The sequence below is a fragment of the Eschrichtius robustus genome, chromosome 2 (assembly GCF_028021215.1).
Source record: "Eschrichtius robustus isolate mEscRob2 chromosome 2, mEscRob2.pri, whole genome shotgun sequence".
Taxonomy (NCBI): Eukaryota; Metazoa; Chordata; class Mammalia; order Artiodactyla; family Eschrichtiidae; genus Eschrichtius; species Eschrichtius robustus.
The window spans coordinates 6,088,239-6,106,310 of NC_090825.1; the positions used below are offsets into that span (position 1 = coordinate 6,088,239).

Here is an 18,072-nt window from a genome sequence, read left to right on the forward strand (position 1 = left end):
AAAAAGAGTGGGTATATGTATAAGTATAACTGATTCACTTTGCTGTACACCTGAAACTAACACAATATTTTAAATCAACTATAGTCCAAAATTTTTAAGAAAAGAAAGAAAAAAAAGATCTAATAACAAAGTCAAAGATGAATAATTACTCATAGTTCACTGATTCGTTGATTAACTCAGTGTCTGTTTTGGACCAGACTTTGATTAGAGCAGTGTGGCAGAGGTGAACACATCTCCCTTGTCCTGTGCGTCCATCTGGTTGGCATATTGGAAACTCTCTGCAGTCTTTGCCACACAAGCGAGACTAACGCTGACCACTGAACCCACCCAGAGCCCATCAGATCCGTGTGGGTCCCAGGCAACCACCTGGGAACAGGGTTAGAATACAAAGTCAGATTCAGTAAACTTTGGGTGGATCCCAAGAGCACACATTTCTGACAAGCCCCCAGGTGAGGCTGAGATCGGGTGCAAGGCCCACAGTTGGTGTAACAAGGATCTGAGCTCCACAGAGCAAGAGACAATTCAGGGTTGTTACTGGTACGGAGCATAATGGATGTGCTGAGGAAGCTTGTGCCTCCCATACCTTGAAGGACCATCAGCCAAGACCAGTAATGAACTGGGGAGAAGTGGGAAGACGGCACATACACCCAGGCAGAAGTCATCAGACACTCACAGGTTAGCAAAGGCACAGAACACACTGTTGACACTAAGGAGCTGGCTTAATTTTCATTACTAGGGTCTTTCAATGACGAACGTGTAGCTGTGGCGCTCTACGGCTCTCAGTTATCCTTGTTACTGATGAGAGGTTAGGATGAGCTGGGATAAAAATGAGTGTCATCCATCATGCTGCCTGGACTCGTGGGAAGGAATGCAAGTCTGCAGAGCCAGGCTCGCACCCCTGAGTTACACACCACGGGGCACAAGCCTCTAATCAGTCAGCTCCCTCTGCTTCCCTGCTCGGAACTTGCATGTGCAATTACACCTGAAATGTTTCACCCCTTCTCTCCTTCAGCACGTATGTGTTGAGATCTTTATGTGCCAGGTGCTATTCTCAGGTCCGTACAGGGTCCATGTCTCCATGGAGCCTACATTTGTATGGATAAAGACAGAAAATAAAAATGAGAAAAATATAAAAATAAGCATTCAGATTCCAATAATGATAGGAAGACGTTCAGCGTGGTGATTAGCTAGAGGATGAATGGGGGTGATATTTTAGATAGAGAGTTAGTGGGATTCTCTCTGGGAGGTGATATTTGAGCTTCTGTCCTGGATAACAGAAGCCAGCCAAGGGAAGATCCAAGGAAGAATATTTGAGGCAGAAGAACAGAAAGTGCAAAGGCCCTGAGGTTGTCGGAGGAACATCAATAAGGCCAGTATGGAGGGACTGTGAACGTGGGGTGATGGGAGTTGGTGAGATATGAGATTAGAGACATCAGCCAGACCAGATCATGAGGAACCCTTATTGGCATGCTGAGGACTTTGAATTTTTTCTTAGTGTTGTAGAAAGCCAGTGGTGGGATATAAACAGAGGAGGAGTGACATGGTCAGTTTTAACATTTTAAAAGATCACTTTGATTACCACCAGAGCGTTAGCTAATATCTCCATCACGTCCCATAATTGTCATTCCTTTTTTGTGGTGAGAACTTTAAGATCTAGTTTCTTAGCAACTTTGATGTATATAATAATGTTGTTAACTGTAAATGCAGTGCTGTGCTTTAGATCCCCAGGACTTACTCACCCTATAACTGCAAGTTTGTGCCCTTTGACGAACATCTCCCCATTTCTCCACCCCCAGCCCCTGGTAACTGCCATTGTACTCTGTTTCTACAAGTTGAATTTTTTAGATTTCACATATAAGTGATATCATACATATAAACGAATCATCAGTGTCTTTCTCCCTGTGATTTATCTCTCTTAGCATAATGCCTTCAAGGTCCAGCCATGTTGTTAAAGAGGGCAAGATATTCTTCTTTCTCATAGCTGAATGATATTCCATTATATGTATACATATATAGGTATGTATGTGTGTGTGTGTGTGTATATATCTCCTTTCCCTTGGTTAGTCCTTGTGGGTAAGCCTCCGTCTCTCGGCTGGGGAGAGGTGGCTTCTTAAATGAACATCAGACACGAGACCTGGAGTTTGAAGGAATTCAGTGAGGTGCAGTATGTGGATTCACCAGAGTCTGCACACACACACACACAACAATTACATATGTGTACGTATGTATGTACATATGTGTACATATGTGTACACATACACATAGATCTAGAAACCCCCTCTCCATTGGGAAGACCTGGAGAAAGAGGGGAAAGGGGAGAAAGTTAAATTTGAAAAGCAGGGTGATCATAAAGAGACACTCTAAAGAAGCCTTAACACACATGGATGCTTTAGCACTAAAAATTGGTATGACAGGATTCCCCAATTAAAGAAAGTACTGTTATATACACAGTTGTGATATTTGCACTAAAAAATGTAAGAGTGACTCAAAGTAATCTCTATGTAAAGTATGATCAAGGAACAAGGTAATAAAATACTAATCTACATGAAAAGGTAAATATAGCTTGCGTGTTTTGTTTTTTTAAAAGTTAAAGCACATTTCTGGCTTAATAGCTTTATAGTTATGTTTCCAGAAAGTTTTAAAGATGCCCCTAATTAGTAAATCATATAAATATTCTCAAAATCAGCAATCCTTTGGGGTGGAGATAACATTCGAAGAGGAAATTTTTATTTTGAATTTAGAACTTACCTTCCAGAATGCTCAATTAGATCAATATATTCAAAAATTCTATCTTTTCCTTGGGCAGTTTTTACTAAAATCTGGCATTTCTAGTTGTATGCTAAAACAATAAGAAACATATTTTTTCCCAGGGCTCAAGGACTCCTGGAGGGTAAACTAGGAGGTTCCCCGAGAACAGGGGCCATTTCCTATTCGATCCAGTGTCTGCTGTTGCCTGCCATGGGCATCTGACAGCTGTCTGTTCATTTAAGTTTTTGATCAGTAGAGAAATAATCACTCAAAATTTAATATGGCTGTAGTTAATGGCGAGGCCAATTGGATCAAGGAAGATGGTGAGATATGTTTAGAGATGCATGTAGTGAGAAGGTGCTAATAACGTGGATGTAGTTTAGGTCATATTAGGATGTATAATAGAGTTTTTCGTGCAGACAACAAATATTTATGGAGCACCTACCTTGTGTAAAACATTGTGGGCCTTGGCGTTGGGGTCTTGGCTATGAGTGAAACAAGTTCCTGCCCTTACAATGTCATTTCAGCTTCACTGTGCAGAGGGAGAAGATTAACAAACCCAGAACTATAAATAAATGCTGTGAATAAGGTAAAGCAGGTGACGAGGACTAGGGTGTGGAAGGGAGGTTTGCTGTTTTGTGCAGGGCGGTCCATTAAGTCTGGTAGGGAAAGTAATACTTGATCAGAGACCTGAGTGGAAAGAGGGAGCCTGGTAGGGGCACCACGGGGCTGAGCACCTGGGCACGAGCATCCCTGGCAGGCCCCGGAAACAGCCAGGAGGCCGAAGATACTGGATCACGGCAAGGGAAGGAGGGAGCTGGCAGAGTGGAGGGCAGCGTGGCCACAGGAGACCACGTCCTAGGAAAGGTGGGATGTTGCCCGGTCTTGAGAGTTCACTCTGAGCGAGATGGGGAGCAGCTGGAGAGTGTTGGAGAAATGGTAAGAATTTGTATATGAACTGGGTCTAGAAAGAGGTGCGATTTCAAGAGGCCAAGAAGAGGAGGGAGAATATTCTGAGAACGAGCAATGACAGACCTGGAGGCGAGCACCCGACGCCTACGACATGGGGATGACCAGGGTTGGCTGGAAGAGAGGACGCTTCCAGAGCAGAGTGGGGGTGAGGATGGAAAGGTCAGTCTGGGGACAGTCTGGACCTCCAGGCCATGTGGTTTCTGCTTTACTCTGTGATCACAAGAAGCCTTGGAGAGAAGTGTTCAGAGCACAGGGGTAAGCCAGAGGAAGTATTCATCTAAGGAAAGAACTAACTAGATCTTTGCATTCAGGATCACAAATCCAGCAGTCGTATGTTGGCTGGATTAAAGAAAGGAGCCTGCTGGAGAAAAGGAGATCAGTGAGAGTATTATTGTATCAGTTGGATAAGGGGCTCCTATCATGCCACAGTGATCGTCAGTAAGGAAATTCTGGAGTCGTGTGGTGCATCCATTTCTATGGGTTATTTTGCAGCTGGTGAAAAGTAAATAATACCTTCACATCTATAGACATGGAAAGATGGCTGTGGTGTATATATAGTTCAGTGATAAAAGCACATTGCAGAATAATGCATATAAAAGCATCCTATTTAACCCATCAATTAAACCTCCCAGGTGTGTGCATGTGTGTGTGTTTGTATGAGCTTGGTATCAGTCAGGGCCATCCAGGCTGTGCTTACAGACCCAGATTTTACCATCACAAAGGGTTAAGGCTCATTCATATGCTCACAGGTCCATGTGGGTCAGCCGAGTGGCTCTGCCCCTCCCTTGAGACCAAGGCTGAGAGAAGCTCTGTCATCGATTCCATGATGACCAGGGAGGGAGGGGACTTGGCAAGTTGTGCACTAGCTTTTAAAGTTTCCACCCAGAAAGGACACGTATCACTTCTGCTTCTGCTTCATTTGTCAAAGCGAGTCACAGGTCTCACCTAACTTAAGAGAAATGCTCAATGTATTTGTACCATGTGCCCAGAAGGAGGAAAGCTAGAAATGTTTGGTAAAGAGTCCTGATGATTGCCAGGAGCATGGAGGATGGGGTGGGATGGACCAAAGTGAGGAAGGGTGCTCACTCCAGTGTCCTTGTTATGGGGGGAGGAGGGAGAGAAAGCGTGGAAGCATATTTCTTACCAAATGGAAAGGTACTGAGCCCACCTAGTGGCTGTGAAGGCAGAAAGGAGCAGTCAGATGCCGGAGCCTGGAGTTCTGAAGGCAGAAGACTTCTTTTTTTTTTTTTTAGTGTGTATGTGAAGAATTGTCAGAAGAAGCGATTCTCAAATGTTTACGCCTGGGCTGTTTGGAGAGTGAGGCATCATGAGCAGAATTGAGTTATCGGGCAAGAGGAATAAGTTTAAGAACATAAAGGAGAATCTCTTAGTCAGTTTGAAACTTGTGGAGCTTGAAGGTCAAGTAGACCTTCAAAGAGAAGATATGCATGTCTTGAAAAAGGCCGATGCCAGGCCAGAATTAAGAGAAACACTTGAAACCGTCCTATTGGGATGAGGGCCGCCACTTCTGATCCCATGCTCATCTGGGTTTCCGTACAGGGTCCGGAACCAAATCAATCTTCCTCTCTCTTCAGGCTCTGGACAGAGACATATCCAAGGGGAATCCAGTGGTGGAAATGTCCCCACGTTAACTTGGAACCCAAGTGCCTGTATTTAATGTTTTGGACCTTTTTACTCACACATTCTTTTAGATATGGCAAATCCATTTTGGTTTTACATATGGCCCTATTTGAAGTTGCTTTGGAAAGCAGGCTAAAAAAAATAGAGCCCTCTGGGAGTAATAAAAAGTGCAGACTGTTCCCCCCTGGACCTTGAAACTGCACTAGACTTTCTTTCCATCCAGCCTGCCGAATGCAGCCCAGGCACCACTCGCTGAGCCCCCGAAGTGTTGCTCCTGGGATGCTGCCACTAAAATCCCAAACTTGATTGAATATGACTTGCGTAACTGACCTTTAACAATTTCCTTTTGTCATCCAAAAGTGAATAACAGGAGCCACCCTATTCGGAAAACCGGCCGCCTCTATTCTCCATTTGGTTACTGCAGATAAGCTTTCCACATGCTTCCATTTCGAAGCTCAGAATGTTTGCAGAGCCTGTATTAATTGAAATCGTGTTAGCGTTTTAAAGCTGTCCAAAAGTTCTGTTAATTTCAAAGAAACACTAAAGGATTTTGCATTAGAAGAAAAACATGTAGTTGGCAAAGAGGTTTTCTTTTGTAATTGATTGTCAATCCTGATACCTGAAAATATTCGTTTAATGCCTCTTGCAGGATATAAGGGTTTGGCATAAATTCTACATGTAGAAATAATAATACCTTAATTGAAAGCGCTTCCTGTAAATTTGCTGGATATTAGGGATTCCAAAGTAAATTTAATTTTCTCAGTGAGCTGTGACTACATAACGATCGTTTTTCTCATTCTTAAAAGAGACTTTTCCTATAGCTTAGTGGTTCTCCACCAGAGGTGGTATTACTCCCTGGAAGACATTTGACAATGGCTGGAGACATTTTCAGTTGTCACAGCTTTGAAGGGGGGATGCTGTTGGCATCCAGTGGGTAGAGGCCAGGGGTGCTGCCACCCATCCTGCAGTGCACAGACAACATCCACCACAAAGAATTATCCAGGCTCAGAGGTCAGTAGTGCTGAGGCTGAGACACCCCGCTTAAGAGAATCTGCACAGTTACTTTTTGATGGTAATATGCGGTACAGATTCCTGCGACTATGCAGGAGGAGAAATGAGCCTGGCATCCACCCAAGCTTCCCTCTCTTTAAATCCAGAGCAGAGCCTTTTGTCCGCATCCTTCCCGTGAATTTACACCCGGACTCGAGCAGAACGGCTGGTGCCCTGTCTCTTGTGTCCTTCCTGCTATTCTGGGCTTTAGGATTCCTTAAAGTAACACGGGTCACCCTGTGAAAGTGGGGCAAGCTCTTCCCTTAGCCTCACTTATTTTTTGAGTGAAGATCTGTGTGGTGAATGAAGCTACCAAATCCCCACGTTCCCTATTTTTCTGACCTTGGTCTGGTCTTTTTTCCACTTGATTTATCACCTTTTTATCCCTTTTGATGTTCTGCTTCTTTTATAGTGACAATGGCCTGTTTTATTACCTACGAAACCATTTTCTTTTCCATTCCGAACTTTTCTCTAAGCTGTTTCAAATGGATTTTTTTTACTGAGGTGACATTCACATAACATAGGTGAGCCACTTTAGAGGGAAGGATTCAGTGGTTTTTAGCATATTCACAGTGTGTGCCAAATCCAGCTTTATCTAGTTCCAGAGCATTTTCATCACCCCAAAGGAAACTCTGTCCCTGTTGAGCAGTTACTTCCCAGCCCCTAAAAACCGCCAATCTGCTTTCTGTCTCCGTACATTTACTTATTCTGGATATTTCATATCAATGGGATCATACAATACGGGGTCTTTTGCCCTAGCTGTGTTCACTTAGCATAATGTTTTTGTTCACCCACAGGGTAGCCTGGATCAGTATTCCCTTCCTTTTCAGGGCTGAATAGTATTCCATTGTATGGATGGACCACATGCTGTTTATCCATTCATCCATGGATGGACATTTCCATGTTGTTTCCACCTTGTGAATATTGTGAATAGTGCTGTCATGAACATGTGTGTACATGTATTTGTTTGAGTACTTGTTTTCAATTCTCTAGGGTATATATTTAGGATCACACGGTAATTGTATGTTTAACCTTTGGGAAACTGTCAAACTGTTTTCACTACAAGGGAATCATCTCTAAGCTGCTTTATTTTGTTAATTCCATGCCCCTGCTCTTTTTTTTTTTTTTTAGTCAATTTATTTTTATATTTATTTTTTGGCTGTGTTGGGTCTTCATTTCTGTGCGAGGGCTTTCTCTAGTTGCAGCAAGCGGGGGCCACTCTTCATCGCGGTGCGCGGGCCTCTCACTATCGTGGCTTCTCTTGTTGCGGAGCACAGGTTCCAGACGCGCAGGCTCAGTAGTTGTGGCTCACGGGCCCTGTTGCTCCGCGGCATGAACATGCCCTCTTTTTGTCGTAATATTATTTCTTGAATGGCTGCGGTTCCTGGGGATCTGTGCAGCCTTTAATGGGAAGGAGAGGGGGAGCATTTGGGAACAGGCGTTCTCTGTGACTCTCACTGTCCTTCTTCCCCACCTGTAGGTGTCATTCTTCCTCTTCATCATCTTCGTGGTGTACACCATGCTGCCCTTCAACATGCGAGATGCCATCATCGCCAGTGTCCTCACCTCCTCATCCCACACCGTCGTGCTGAGCGTCTGCCTGTCTGCAATGCCGGGGGCCAAGGAGCACCTGGTCTGGCAGGTAGGTGCACCTCCACCTCTACAGGGTGACACCTGCTCAAGGTGTGAGTGTTGGCTGATACCTGGCAGGTGCTCCAGGTCTGCTCTCTGATGTTGACCCTGAGTGTCGCTAATGGGTAGCCAGCCACTCCCCCTTCTCTGCAGTGGAATCAGCAGTCACTTAGCAATTAGCAACAGTGAAAATTGGAAATGGCAGCTCCATTTTGCTGATTGATGGTTAAAAGCTGTTACTATACATTGTAATTTAGTACTCGTATTTTTAAGAGTTAGAGTGAAACAACTTATATAATTAAATTCATAATTCCCCCCCATCTCTCTCTGAGAGATATCCAAAACCCCGTCTTTACAGAGGACAGAAGAGCTCTCTATTTCTTAATCCTCTGGCAAGTCCAAGGACATAAAAAATAGTTCTTTAAAATGTTTCAACAGCAAATTTAGCTTTACTGCTAAGTGGCATTCCAACGAAGCCTTCTTATTTAATTAGTTAAAAGCATTCAAAAAGCCATTTAATTTCCTGTTACGTACATCCATAAACATGAGGGGCAGTGGTTTGCACTTCTTCTTAACAGTCTCTTTTTCACCTGTAAAAAGTGTGCTTTATTTTGCTGGGTTGGAATCAAATGTAACAAATGCAGCCAGTGTGCAAAATGCAGCGGGGCTGAGAGGAGTAGCTATGAACACCACTGTTGTTGAAAAGGGGATTTTAGACGTGGGTCACTTGAGCCCTGCGGGTCTGAGAAACCAGTTTGTCCTTCACTTGAAGGAGTGTTTTATTTGGAAACTTGAGATGGAAATGGAGGCTTACCCTTGGGTCTGTAGTAATTGCTCTTAGTTGGAAAGCATCCTAAGGACCCCTTTTCTCAATACTCGTCTCTGAGCGCTCATAACAAACATTCATTAAGAGTAGCCTGAGCACTTGTGAAACGTCCTCTGTGGGCACTGAGTGAGGGCAAAGCTCCTGATCTGGCACAGTGGGTGCCCGTTTCCCGTTGACTTGTTTGGCCGTTACTAAGAAGCATCCCCTCCAGGAAGTGGAGGGAACCATGTCTTTCCTGTGACGGAGCAGAGTAGTCACATCAGTAACCTGCATCGCCAGAGACACACACGGCGGCTGGTCAGTAACTGATCAAATGAAAGAAAGAAGGTGGGTGTTTTATTAAAAGAGGAAACAATCCAGCTGTGCCCGGGATGAGGTGGAAGAAGTGTTCCTTTTTACACGAGTTCTGCCCCAGCTTTTACTTGCTTTTTCTACATTTCAGAGCCTCCCACGAGGATATTCATGGGACATTTCTCCTTTCTCCCATAAATTCCATTCTTCCACCCTCCCTTTAGTGGGGCCATTAAGCTCAACCTTAGGTAGTCACATGCAGGTCGGGGTGATGGGTATATTTTACATAGGAATGAGTACATAATAATTTATGTAAGAATATTATGTAACAATAATAATTTTCTCTGCCAGTTTACACTATGGAAATCACTACAGGAAAGTCCTGGCCACACAGGCAACAGGGCACACATACATATTTCACTGCTCACGGCATCTTGCTGGTCGTGGGTTACCGTGGAACACATACCTTGAACATTTTGTACCTATCTTTTCTGCCCCTTCATGAATAAAGAAAGTGTCTGCTGGTGCAGATGTAATAGAAAAAACATCTGGGAAATGAGGATTATGATACCTGTCTGTAAAGATCAAATGGGGTTAAAAAAAAAAAAAGGAAAAAAATAAGTGATTTACAAAGAACCGGGCATATTTTAGATATCAAGTACTATACTGAGGATTTTTGTTTTTGTTTTTGTTTTTTTTTAGCACTGTTATTTTCTTGCATTGGTTAAAAAAAAAAGTGGAAAGAATGTAATCTTAAATTTTTATTTACTCAATTTCCAAAACCAACGAAGAAAAATACTACTTATCAGTGGACAGGCAGAGATTGGATAATAGGATAATTCTAGAATAGCAAAAGAATAAACATTCTTTATTCCATAAGAATAACGTTGCAAGGAACAGAAGAATATAAGGTCAGGTTTCCATCCCTTCAGAAGTAATTTCACAGTGATTTCAAGAACTGGGAAAGGCAAAATCTGCCAACAGCTTTAAAATGGAAGGTTCATAGGTAAACATCAAAGTAATGAAGTAGAAGAGCTTTAAGTACCTTTGGCCAGTGCTGGAAATATAAACTAAAAATAATACTGGTTTGTGATGTGAGGAAAACATTTTATGGCATTCTTTTTATGATAAGTGTATAAAAGACAGAATGCTACAGATTAGGTGGTTATATTGCTCTGGAGTAATTGTTTAAAGCAAAACTATTTAAAATAAAGAATATTGGTCTGATATAAAGAATGAGCTGCCCATCAATGATCAGTATCACCCCGCCTTCTAAACCCCCAAAGAAGGAGTGCATTTTATTTAACATGGGTCCATACTAATCATTTTTGTTTCATGTTATTTTCTGAACATTGGCAATCCATTGACAGCACGTAGTAACTTATCTGTTTACCAAAATATTGACTTAATAGGAAACCCTATTCCCGTTCCATCTTGTGCTCAGGAAATTAATGTCACCAGTATTTGTCTTGAGGTAGAATTCATTCTCAGGCTATGACCTATCATCTACTAGAGGAAATTTATTTAATACCTGAAAATTGTGGATGATGTTTCCTAACACATTTGAACACAAAGTATAATCCCTAATACATTTTTTTACAGACCTACCAGTACATTGCAAATCCAGTATGGATAATTTTTTTCCCCTAAGCCTTTCAAAGATAGGTTGCCCCCAGACGTGATGTTCCATTGCCTCCAGCTGCTTTGGTGTGGACTTCCTACAATACCACGCTCCTACATAACCATAATGCAGCTATCAAAGCTGGAAATGTGCATTGTTTAATTTCTGACGTTCCGGTTCCTCCAGCTTTCCCAGTAATGTCCTTTACAGAACAAGGGCCCATGCATTGCGCTGTGTTCTTAAGTCTCTTTGGTCTCCTTCTGGATGGAACAGTTCCTTAGTCTTTCTTTGGCTTTTATTAATGCTTTTGAAGGTTGCAAGCCACTTATTTTCTAAGATATCCTTTAACATGGGGGGGTCCAATGTTTCCTCATGAATAGATTGAAGTTATGCATTTTGGCAGGAATCTCAGAAGGGATGGTGTGTCCTCATCACGTTCTATCAGGGGCGTGTACGTCCACTTTGTCCCATTATTGTCAGTGGTCATTACTATCAGGGTGCTGTCCACCAGCCTTTTCCACTTTGAAATTACTCTTTTCCTCTTTGTCATTAGTACATATTTTGTGGAGAGGTGCTTTGAAACTATGCAAATATTCTGTTTCTCATCAAACTTTTAATATATGTATTTGCTTGTTTGTATCTACGTGGTCTGATGTTCAGTAGATTATAAACCACTGCGGTCGCTGTTTATTTTGATGCCCATATGGTCTCAGATTTGTCCAGCAGGTGCCTCTCCAAGCTGTACCTTTGACTTGTCCCTGTGATTCTTTGAGCATTTCCTCAGTTTCTGGCACAAGCTGTTTTGGGTTCCTCTTGTGCCCTCCCTGACCTGACCCTAAAATCAGCCATCTCTCCAAGGATCCCTGGTTCTTTTTGGTGAAGAATGACATTTTGTGGCAAGATCTGGGCTTTAGGCCTTTCCGTTGCCATTGGGGTGTCAGTACTCCAAGTGCTTTACATCTCCATTTATTTTTATATCTGCCTGCATCTTAAACAGCATGACTTCACACCGATATTTCCATTTCCATTCCAGCATAAGTTTCATGCCAGTTTTCTCTCTTTCCCTTGTGGCTCCCTTGACCAACAGTGAAAAATATTTAGCTCTCATGATCCTAAATATATTTATTTATTTGATGAAACCTTGCATATAACCAGTCTCCTGTTGCAACTGTCAGCCCCTCTCCCTGCCCTCTCACTTGGGACAGCTTCCTTCCCCCCATCTATGTCCCGTTCCCCCAGCTGGGGCTCAGACCGCCAGTCCAAGTGAGGGTGTCCCCTGCCCCAGCTCAGGCTCTGTCCTTGACTTTGCCCAGTGTAGGAACTCCACACACCCAGCCCAGCTTTGTCATCTTGGGTGAGTTTGGCTTCCCCCGTCCCCTGTTGGTGCAGACGCCTCTCTTCTCTGCCTCACCTGAGGGCTGGGCACTCAGTTATTCAGGAGGGAAGGACAAGGACAAGAAGAGAAGGGGTAAAGGATGGGCCCGGAAGAGGAAGACAGAGAACACATTTTGAACGGACTTTATTTGTGGAAGAGGAAGAGATTCTTTTCAGTTACTTTCTGTGATTCCCTTTGTACCGGTCTTGGCACCTTTTCTTCTAACTCTTTTCTGTCTTTGTTTCCTAACTGGATTTCAGAGAAAAGCTTTTCTGGAATCTGAGATTATTAAGGGAATCTGGAATCCTTAATCACCAAGGGAAAAAATTATTTTGATATTAGGAAACTTAAAGAAAAGCAGTTTTGTACTGTCTATGTAAGAAGGATACTTTGCCTATCATAAATTTAGCAGAGATACCAAAGCCCTTAACAATTTATGGTTAACAAGCAAATAAGAATTTTGCCTGTATCAGTAGGATAGCATGCATTTGACGGAAAGTTCCACAAAAGCAGCAAGGAGTCTTTTTTGCCTATGATTATATCACGGCAGAGGGAGACTGAGGCTTAGGAAAGCATGATGAAACTTCCCACCTCATGCCATGGTGCCTGCCTCCTGCTTGGGCCCTGGGAGGAAGGGTGGCAGTTATGCAGCCAGTAGACAAGGTTAGGGATCTGGGTAGGTGTCTTGCCTCCCACACTGGGGCAGCTGGTCCATCAGTCAGGAGCCCAGTCTGTCCTGCTGCCTGTGTTTGTGTAGCACTTACTCCATTTTAAATATGCACCTTGTCCGTTCTTCACTTGCTAAACTTCTGTAGGTCAGCTACACTATCAGCAGGGTACTGAGCCATCCTCAAGGAATTTCCAAATATTCCTATTCACAGATTACAATTGCATTTTCTATTTGAAATTTACTTACTTTTTTAATGTGTTTATTTCCGTGGTATTCCTAGCACGGTCTGAATTTTCATTTTCTGTATGTTTTATTTTCCCGTGAGAGAGGGAGGAATTTGAATATAGATTTCTTTCACAAGCAGGTTATGTGAGAATCCATATTTATTAAAGAAGATAAGCCAAGCAGTGCATATTGATTTTCTAACAGGATTACTCATATTTCAGAGAAATTTTATAGGGTTCCTTTATGCAGTGGATACTTTAATATATTTAAGTTGTGATACGATCTGAAAAATTTTCGTTTGGACCTAAAATAGAAAATATAGCCTGTCATCTATGGCAAGTGTGCAATCATAGTAACGCAGATTTGTTACATAACTGATTCCTTTTCAGTATAATTCAGGAACTGTATATTGGAGTCTGGAATTAAATTGCATTTAGGATCTAATCTGAGAAGCTCAAAGGAGAAACAGCACGTTACCAGCTGCCCCGTTTCTGGCTGTGGAAGAGACTAATTGTTAGGAATTTGGATCTCTGTTCTTGCGGTTTTGTCTTTAGAGAAGCTCAGGATATTAATATTTTCCAAAGAGGGGAAAAGAGACTGTATCACTGTTCACTCTGTGTAATATCCAGCTATTGATTATGATCTGTATCCTATTTGAACAAGGTATCATTTATCTGTTCTAAAGACATTCTAATTTGGAAGGAGTGGGGTAAGCATAGAGAAGAGGTTAAAAACAGGAAAGTACCTAATGTGACTGTGTCCTAAAGCAAATCGAAATGCACTTCACAGTTCTGCCCTCCTTTTGCCTTCCTTACCCTTCCCCCAGCTGGACAGATAAACCTCATTCTCCTCTAAATGACAGGAACTTCGCGCCATCATCGCATCAGAGAGAGTTTGGTAGGGCAAGTGAACAACAAAACGAAAATTAGCAGTTCCCTGCAGGATGCCAAATCATTTAAAAATGCTCTGGCAATTTTAAGAATGTTTGAGGGAACCCTCCTACACTCTTAGTGGGAATGTAAATTGGTGCAGTCACTATGGAGAACAGTATGGAGGTTCCTTAAAAAACTAAAAATAGAACTACCATATGATCCTGCAGTCCCACTCCTGGGCATATATCCAGAGAAAACTATAACTCAAAAAGATACATGCACCCCAATGTTCATAGCAACACTACTTACAATAGCCAGGACATGGAAGCAACCTAAATGTCCATCGACAGATGAATGGGTAAAGCAGATGTTGTGTATATATAATGGCATATTACTTAGCCATAAAAAAGAATGAAATAATACCATTTGCGGCAACATGGAAGGACCCAGAGATTATCATACTGAATGAAGTAAGTCAGAGAAAGACAAATATCATACGATGTCTCCATATATGTGGAATCTGAAAAAAATAATACAAATGAACTTATTTACAAAACAGAAATAGACCCACAGACATAGAAAATAAACTTATGGTTACCAAAGGGGAAAGGAGGAGAGGGAGGGATAAGTTAGGAGTTTGGGATGAACGGAAACACACTCCTATATGTAAAATAGATAACTGATAACTGATAATATACCTACTGTATAGCATAGGGAACCATATTCAATATCTTGCAATAACCCTGTAATGAAAAAGAATCTGAAAAAGAATAGATATATGTATATTCATATACATAAAACTGAATCACTTTGCTGCATACCTGAAACTAATACAACATTGTAAATCAACTATACTTCAATAAAAAAAAAGTGTCTGAGACAGAGAAGCTTCATGTTGGTAGTTAACTATTTGACTCTAATGATGGAATGAGACCTAGGTTTATTTTCCAACATTTGTGAACCTGTTTTGGGGAGGAGATAGAAGGAACAGAGGTAAAGGGAAGCCCTATCAGACTATGAGTTTTGTCTTGGAGATTTGATCAAAGGAGCATGAAAAAGAAGGATTTCTCTAAAAATGAAAAATGCCATCGATCACCCAACAGCTGTCTCTATCCTCTTCTTGAACCTGTCCTCTGAATTCTGTACTTTCTGTTCATTCAAAGCAATGGATTCATGTCAGATGACTGACATCATTACAGATTGATTAAATGTCAGCTGAATGGCATGTTCCACTGGCTGACATCTTGACAGGTGGTCTTCCTAGTACTTTCACCAATCCCTGCATTTTTGTTACAGTATATACAAAGATCTGAGGCTCTGTCCATTCCAAATATTTATTTTTGAGGATAGTTTGTGAAAGATAGTGATTTCTAGTCATTTATTAAGCCATCAATGATGCTTTTTATTTTTAAATTATTTTTTGAAGCAAACAGGCCACTTTATTTTTTTTTTAACATCTTTATTGGAGTATAATTGCTTTACAATGTTGTGCTAGTAATGATTCTTTTTAAAACCCTTAGTGGACAACGAGAAAGTCAGCAACCCCTATGGGGAGTCACACGAGACAGACTCCTTCTAGGTACTTGCAGGACGAACGATGAATCTGCTAAGTTGTGTGAACTTGAGAGAGAAATATATCTGCAGCTTGACTTTAGCGAGAACTTTGCTCTGGTTCTAAGGTATCTCTTTAAAGAGTAGAGAGAAACCCAACGAAACTCCATTGGTGCAATGGAGAGAGGATGTACACGTAGTCACTGGGAGACGTTCTAAGGACGGACAGGGCTGGGGATTCTCCTAGTTACCTGTAAAGTGGAAATAATAATAACAATGCCTTCTTCCTAGGGCAGCAGAGATGATTATATGAGATGATAAATGAAAAGGACTTAACTGGGCCAGGTGCACAGTTAATGCATCAGTTAGTAGACATCAAGTGTTGATAACAATAACTGCATAGTGATAGAACTACAACATCTTCATTATGTTTGTGGAATGCAATGGCCTGGACAGGCTAAGGGAGGGGACGTACTTTCTATCCGTTTCTGCAGCAATAATCACAGTGTGCCCTCTTTGAGAATGATGTACATCAAATTTGCTTTCCCCGGGAGATGTGAGTTCCTGCTGGCCAGACTCCGGGTTCATCACTTTTGCTGTCCTTCTCAGCAGCTCATGAATGTCTTGGCACGTCAGAGAGTATGGGATGGTGGACACAGCAAGCACTTTGGTCTCAGATGGAACCTGGGCTTGGATTCAGTTTCTCCCACTTTATAGCTGTGCGTCGTGGACATGAAGGTGGACCACCCAGAGCCCCCTCAAAGAAAGACTGATTGTCCAGCTGTTTGGGGTGTTGGTAACAGCTGGCTTTCCATCCTTAGTCCCTTCCAGGCTGCCTCAGCTGCACAGAGCTGCCAGCCCAAGGTCATGCCTTTCCAAGGGCGGCCCACATCCATGACTGATGGAGGTGGGGGGCCCAACGCAAGACAATTCTGATTGGCCGTTTCAGCGCGACAGCTTCTGTGAGTCTGTCTGAAGTTGTCAGGCCTGCATCCCAGCCCAACTTCTCCCTCTGCCAAGTCCTGAGTCCTTCCCTCCGCTTGGGCATTGATCCGAAGGGCGCTCCCTACTAAACACCCAGCTCTGTTTCATATGTGCTTCCTGGAGAACCAAACTGCAGCGTCGCATAAACTTGGCCTAAGTCTTTAGTTTACTCAGTTTTCTCACCTCTAAAATGGCAGCAGTAACACCAGCCTCCCTAGAACGTTGCTGGCCTTGGTGCTGATTAGATGAACTGGTGTATAGGAAGAACCTGTTGTCAGGCTGGCCTAGTCCTTAGTCCTCAGTAAACAGTAGACAGCAGCAGCAGTGGTAATATATTTTGCTAAGTCTAAATGACTTTTACAGAAGCTGAGATAAATGGGACATGAAAATGCTTTGAGGATATACATTAATAATCAAAGTCCAAATGACCTATGGAACTGAGTAGGGCAAAAGTTGCGTCATACATACGTAAGACCCTCAGAGCCCAGGTCTGGCCTGGTTGACCATCCTGTGGAATGTCCTCTGCAGACTCAAGGCGGTGAGATGCATCCTGGTGAGATGCTAGAAGCCCACACTACACTGATGAGTGAAGTTCGGAAGTTCAGCTAATACCTGGGGACCTGTGCTTCTGTAGGTTAGTGGGACACCAGCTTTTGGAGACCCAAGAGACGGCTCACCCCTCGTCAGGAGTGAGAAGGAGGTGTTTATAGGATCACTTGCCAGTTGGACATCTTGAGCTCTTTCCCTGGAGTGTTTGTTCCCTGGAGAAGCCCACTCCTGTTCCCCAGCCAACCTTGGGGATTGCTCATTTGGACCAGCCAATGGTACCTTGATACATTGGATCAGACCATCCTGCATCTCAGCTTTGTGGTCCTGGACACATGCATGTATACAGCTCCATCTCTTTGCATCACTCCTTCCAGCCCCTCAGCTGAGATACTGTATTGGTTTCCTAATGCTGCTGAAAAAATTACCACAAACTTGGGTGCTTTAAACAACAGCAATTGCTAAATTCTGGAGTTTATCATTTCATAAAAATCAAAACCAAGCTGTAGCAGAGTTGGGTCCCCTGGAGGCTCTGAGGGAGAAGGTTTTCATACCTCTTTCCTAGCTTCTGGTGGTTGTCAGAAATCCTTGGTGTACCTTGGCTTGGGGCTTCAAAACTCCAATCTCTTCCTCCATCTTTACGTTGCCTTCTCTTCATGTCTGTGCATCTTGTCCCCTTCTTATAGGGACACTGGCCATTGTCTTTAGGGCCCACTCTGATGATCTCAAAGCAACATCCTTAATTTAATTACATCTGCAAAGACCCTTATGCCAAAAAAAAAAAAGGTAGTATTCTGAAGTTCCTAGTGGACATAACTTGGGGGCTTGTATTCAACCCGCTACTGATACCAACCTCCACAGATGGACAGCAGTTCCATTCCTCTCCTGCATGGCTTGCTACAGACCCTCCATGTATTCTCCAAGGCCAGAGAGTCCATGGGGCTCCCCTTCACTTGACTACTCAGGTATTACTAAGCTCTATGGTGTGCAACATATGAAGATACCTCCTTGGAAGATATTTATGGTAACACATAGGATAATAAAGCAAAACTAGAAGAATTTAGAGTG

General features: G+C 42.7%; 1 protein-coding gene across 1 annotated transcript in view; it reads left to right on the plus strand.

Moving 5' to 3' along the window:
• ADCY2 (adenylate cyclase 2) overlaps positions 1-18,072 on the plus strand; it is a 438,100-nt gene that overhangs the window by 107,344 nt on the left and 312,684 nt on the right. The window contains exon 3 of the mRNA XM_068531874.1: positions 7,892-8,053. Coding sequence (XP_068387975.1) covers positions 7,892-8,053 — 162 coding nt within the window. The remainder of the gene's footprint in view (positions 1-7,891; positions 8,054-18,072) is intronic.